This window comes from Hakea prostrata, chromosome 9, assembly GCF_041222555.1.
Source record: "Hakea prostrata isolate BN-2017 chromosome 9, UWA_Hpros_2, whole genome shotgun sequence".
Classification (NCBI taxonomy): domain Eukaryota; kingdom Viridiplantae; phylum Streptophyta; class Magnoliopsida; order Proteales; family Proteaceae; genus Hakea; species Hakea prostrata.
This window is the reverse complement of record NC_142608.1, coordinates 14412875-14418581: the sequence shown is the minus strand read 5'-3', so window position 1 is coordinate 14418581 and position 5707 is coordinate 14412875. Positions and strand designations below refer to the sequence as shown.

The window sequence follows — 5707 nt, the reverse complement described above, 5'->3', positions numbered from 1 at the left end:
CCCTTTATCAGACTAAATGTAGATGCCCCCATACAAAAAGAAAAAGAGAAAAACGGGGGATGTGTATTATTGCAAGAGATAGGGATGGAAGACCTAAGGACAAACCCAAGATAACTTTAAGAGAAGTGATAAGAAAGGATACAAGGCCTCAAAAAGAGCTGAATGGAAAGCAAGAATCTATGTAGCCGACCCCATTTAGATGGGACAATGCTTGATGATGATAATGATGATTGGGATGGAAGACCTATAATATCTAAGTCAGCACCCATGCAATATTCACTGTATGATTGAAAGTGAAGCTCTTGCATTAAAAAACCAATTGCTAAAGGCTTTATGAATTGTAGTGAATTTGTCCATCTTAAATTAGACAAGGGAATACAACTGCTTGTCCATTCACTATCAAGACAATAGTTCAACACATCCTCATGGTCATATCTTAATTTGAAAGTTCTTAGATCTCTTATGTACCTAGGAATGCTAATGTAGTAGCTGACCTAACAAGGAAGGCAATCAATTCAGGGGAGGGAATAGCAAGGGAGAGATTAAAAAAAAAGTTTCCATATTCACTATGTTAGAGAGTTAAAACTCGTCTGTGGCTTTCTTGGCTGGATTTTTCAATCCACCCAAGAAGTTCATTTCCAACCTGATGCTTTTCCAATGGCGTCCAATCTTCTTCAGAATGACACAAATGGGAAGAAGTATTACAGAATGTAACACCTTATTTATCTTATTTTATTTTTTTTGGCCAAAATATTTATCTTATTTTAATAAAGGCATAAAGCTACCTTTGTTCCGAAAGGGTGAAAAAAAAATCCCTATAAAGTATCTTATGATTTCACACAAACATTTGCGGGAAATTATGCTTAAAGAGAAAAGATTATCCTACAACAGTAGGAAACGTGGCAGCCAAATTTTATCCACCCGAACAAAGCTCAGCGAGCCCTTAGCAGAAGTGTGTGTTCTGGTCTTCTCTTATCGGCGCTCCCATGGCTGTGTCTTCGGTATCTTGGGTTCTTCCCCTTTCCCCCATCAGGAACTCTACAATGTCTTCCAAGCCAAAGCAGTTGGCTTTCTCTCTGCCCCAAAATGGCTTAAAACTGCAAATCCTGAAATCTAACCACTCATTTAGGGCTTTTGCCGTTCCAGAGCTTCTTGAATCTGAAGAAGCAGAAGAACTACCTCCACTAGAAGACACAGAAGGACCCGATACCTTTGGGGTTCGTATTTCTGTGCATTTTGCTCTTCTGCTTTATTTTGCTAAGTAGGGATGCCGAGGAACTAACTCCGATTTTACGCATTTCATGGTGTAATTTTAGTTGGAAAATTGGGATAAGGAAAGGGAAGATAACAATTCTATTTTTTATTTTCAGGTGGAGGGATTCGAAACCCCTGGCGCTTCTTCTCTTGCCATTAGTTCTGATGTCGAAAAGGTATTTAGTCTTTTTCTTTCCCATCTTCTCTCGACGGTTGAAGGTCTAACTATGACATCCATTCGTTTATCCTTGGCGTGGTTTCAGTGATACTGAAACAGTTCGGTACTTTATTTGCTGTTAATTAATTTGCTTGCATCACTGGGGCAACTGAAATAGATTATTAAAACAAGAGTTAGTTTTTGATTTAATATGGATTGGGAATTCTTGTATCCCATTTCTTACAGATTCCTATTGGCAAGGTATGCTGTTAAACAGTTGCATACCTGATTAGAAAGAAAATGACTTTGATAGGAATTATTCATATATTACATAAATTTCCAGGCAAGGCAGATTGTTAAATAGTTGGGTACTTGATTGTGAAGAAAATGAGGTTAAAGTGAATGATACAGTAATGGAAATTTTGGTTTGTTACTTAATTTGTTATCTTTCAATTCCGTTGTCCTTCCATGAGTCTTAATGATTGCAATTTGCATGGAAACAAAACCAGTATCGCTGCATACCTTTGCCCTTCCCAGGCTCTGCATTAGCAGGAGCCTTGTGCATTTTGTCACTCTTTACCTTTTTGTTTATTTATTCATTTGCTTATCTATATTATTATGAAGAGTCACAGTAACAGAAGTTAAAATACAGTTTTATGAAAATAGACACTGAAGTACAATAAAAGCATACAAAAAAACCAAGTAGCACCTGAAAGGGACCTTACCGCTCATTGCCACCACTACCTCACCAAGCAGCTTTTGTGGCTTCTTCATCAGCAATCCCTTAGTTCACAGATGAACTAGATTCTTATTGATTTTTTCATTGCATATCCTGAGGACTATGCTTTTCAAGGATTGCCTGTGATTCTCCCATCCGTTTTTATGATTAGATGCAGCTATGTTTTCCTCAATGAATGGTTCGGTGAGCACTGCTCTTTCTAATTTCAGACATCTTGATGCTCAACTCTGCTATAGTTTTGCCTGTGACTCTGATGGGTGGAGTGGAATATAAGAGCACCTCTGAGTTTTAGTTCCTAGGAATCCATCCAACTCCTTCCTAGTGGGGGTTCCTTGGTGATTCCTCGTCAAAATTAAATTTAAATCTCTCTAATGCCAGATGTACCCTAGCTCCATTTTCTGCATCTTCTGTTGACTTTAATGATATATTCTATGTTTTCTTCTGATAATGAAACATGTAAGAACAGAATTATGCTCTCCCTGTCAATGGAATGTTTGGTTATCCTTGAAAACATCAAAGGGGAAAAAGCTCACCAAGCTAGACGAGCTATCACTGTCTTCACAATTTGAGAACAGTTTTCTATAGGTATTCCTAGATACTCGGTTATTTCTCTCCCTCCAAATGCCCCACATTCCTTAACAGAAGCATACATCACCTAAGCAATCTTCCTCTTTGACTATGGTCAGGTGGATTACCTGTAAGTAGTTCGTACTGCCTATATAGCTATGTGTATTGCTTCTATATCAGCATTGTAAACCAGAGTTTGGGATGAGATACAGCTTCCAAATGGTTATTAATGGACGGATAAAGGAGAGCTGGTATATTAGCCCTTATTCAGATTTTGCGCTGGGTCTTCACTTGGTTTTTAACCTGGTTGTTATGTGGAATCTTGAGTGGTATCTTTTATTTTTTTGTGTGACATGTTTGAGGTCTTGGAAGAGATTTTGATGCAAGCATGGTTTAGAACCCAGTTTTGGAGCCCAACTCAGTTATCCAGGAAACCAAGTTAAATCTAAGATCTTGCCGAGTTGATGCACTTCTTTCTTTTTTGGAGGTTGAATTGAAGCTAAGTTTTCGGTGGGAAGTATACAGTTTTAGCGAGGGAAACAAAAACCAAGATATCTGAGTTATTGACTTGTATCCTATCTCATCTCAGAATCCCAGGCTTAGTGAGTTCTTAATTTATGGATAAAAGTCTTGACTGTTAGCAACTGTGAAATGTTATTTTCTGCATTTTTAACTTGCAGACTTGAAAGTGTGCCATGTAATTTTGCTGTGATCTTTAGCAACATGTTGAAGCACTGAATGGTATCTATCTTGATGGCAAAAACAATTGCTACTAGCAAATATCATGTTAATTACAATCTAAATCTGACATTTCCTGTTCTTTCTGCTAATTTATATTGATGCCATAATTAGCTGTGGGTTATTGTTTCGTTTTCAGATGGCACCAAAGCAGAAGATTCGAATTAAATTGAGATCTTACTGGGTGAACTTGATTGAGGATTCGTGCAAGCAGATAATGGATGCTGCAAGGACAACTAATGCCAAGACTGTGGGACCTGTACCTCTGCCTACAAAAAAGCGAATCTATTGTGTACTCAAGTCTCCTCATGTCCACAAGGATGCAAGGTTCCATTTTGAGATCCGGACTCACCAGCGTCTTATTGATATTACCTACCCTACTGCGCAGACAATAGATTCGTTGATGCAGCTCGACCTCCCTGCAGGGGTGGATGTCGAGGTGAAACTATGACCCAATGCAGCAGCAGCTGAGGTGAAAATAGGAACTTCTATTCTGTTTGTTTCTTTTATTGTTTAAAGGTTCATGTGGTAAGGTATAAAGCTTTCTGAAAATTTTGTAATATTTACCATGGGTGTTGACAATACTTGTAGATGTAGGTTAACAAAGTTCAGTAGATGAAAAGTTGTATCAACTGTCTGTTCCATTGTTTTCAAGCTAAATATACGGCTATAAACTGCAATGCCCCCCCCCCCCCCCCCCCATTTTATTATTTATGGGATGAATAAGATTGAATGAAGTTAACACAGAAAAGTGAGAATCCACATCAAGTTTTAGAAGAGTTTAAATAGTGAAGAGATGCTGGAGCATGGTTGGTTAGGGCTTGGAGGAGCTACGTTACAAACAGAGACCTGCAGAACAAGGGAGGCATTCCATAAATTTTCTGTTAAGGAATCTTATTACGACAATGAGTTTTTCAAGAAAATCTTCTAGGCTCAATGGGGTCTTTGTTAAAACCTTGCTAGTGTTGACCATGGAAATGTGAACATCTTCTGACCCTAATGACTTCTCGTCTGAATCATTGAATTGATATCTATATTAATAACTACACATTTTTTAATTTTTAAGAACACATTTCCGACCCAGAAAACCTAAAGTTACTGTATAGAGATTGAGATGAAAACCAAACAATGTGCTGTGATCTTCTGTGTTCTACTGTGCAGGATCGTTAGAAAGATTGAACAAATTAACACAAATTTCGATTTTTTTTTTTTTTTAATTTATCATAGAAACAAAAATTGCATTACTAGTAAGTTGTCAAAAGGTTACACTTACACTCCTGGTAGGAGTTATCTAAACTGTTATAGCAATTAGACTCTTAACGCTTTAGTAGCCTTAATATTAAAAGTTTACATTAGGGTAGTGATTTAAAGTTACAAAACGCTGAATGATCTGTCTGTAGTAGAATTTTTGCCAAAGAAGAGTGTATTGTATCGTCAATGGTGGGTTAGTAGAGTGGTTAAAAGCCCAAACTCCCATGGGGAGGTCTTGGGCATCCGGCAACGTTTCATTTACAGTATTAAAAAAAGCACCAGTAAAAAAAAAAGAAAAAAAGGAGACTCAATGCTCATTGGCGTTAATTAGTATATGGTTTAAAAATGTATATATATTTGTGAATAGCTGAAGGACATTTTTGATCATGACACATTGTATTAAAGAAAGAAAAAAAATCCCTTTCCTATACACAGCAATGCACTTTTATACCAAATCACAGGCTAAGATTTAAAAATCAAATTTGAAAAGTTCAAAAAAACCTTTCTCAGCTATGATTTGGTATAAAAGTTCATTTGTGCATTGTTGTTGTGCACAGCAGATGATGTTTTCCCAATAAATAACTTGAGGGGTATTTTGTTTTCTTCAAAGTTACACTTAACGGCAAGTGTTAGTCTGGTTGAGATCCACCAGGTAATATATTTCACTAGTGAGACCCAACACTGATTTATGGTCTACTAAAAAGATTCACACTTAAAAAAACTCTAAGAAAAATAAAATCAAATACCATAAAATATCATGAATGGACTTTAGGATTCTTACAGATTTTGTTGATCAATAATTTAATACCATGGATCCAACATCATAGCGTGGTAATTAGAGAACATAAAAAAATAATAATAATAATAAAAAACAAAAAAAAAAAAAAACAAAAAACAAAAAAAAAAAAAAAAAAAAACAAAAAAACAAATTATCGACTTTTTTGGTAACCTAGAAAATAATTTTGTCGCAGATGTTAATTTAAACCTGCAATGTAATCTAT

General features: G+C 36.3%; 1 protein-coding gene across 1 annotated transcript; it reads left to right on the top strand.

Annotated features, from left to right (window-relative positions):
* The first annotated feature begins 875 nt into the window (after positions 1 to 875).
* On the top strand, positions 876 to 4135 carry LOC149004780 (Ribosomal protein S10p/S20e family protein). Its single transcript, XM_089135550.1, has 3 exons — positions 876 to 1217; positions 1371 to 1430; positions 3595 to 4135. Exons 1-3 carry the CDS (start codon positions 987 to 989, stop codon positions 3904 to 3906), a joined length of 603 nt encoding a protein of 200 aa, XP_088991676.1. The 5' UTR covers positions 876 to 986; the 3' UTR covers positions 3907 to 4135.
* Positions 4136 to 5707: the final 1572 nt, after the last annotated feature.

Bases quoted from the DNA above. Each gene is read 5' to 3' on its own strand.
- LOC149004780 (XM_089135550.1), top strand. From the start codon at position 987: ATGGCTGTGTCTTCGGTATCTTGGGTTCTTCCCCTTTCCCCCATCAGG. The intron at 1,218-1,370 runs GTTCGTATTTCT...TTTTATTTTCAG, and splicing joins AAGGACCCGATACCTTTGGG to GTGGAGGGATTCGAAACCCC. The intron at 1,431-3,594 runs GTATTTAGTCTT...TTTCGTTTTCAG, and splicing joins TTAGTTCTGATGTCGAAAAG to ATGGCACCAAAGCAGAAGAT.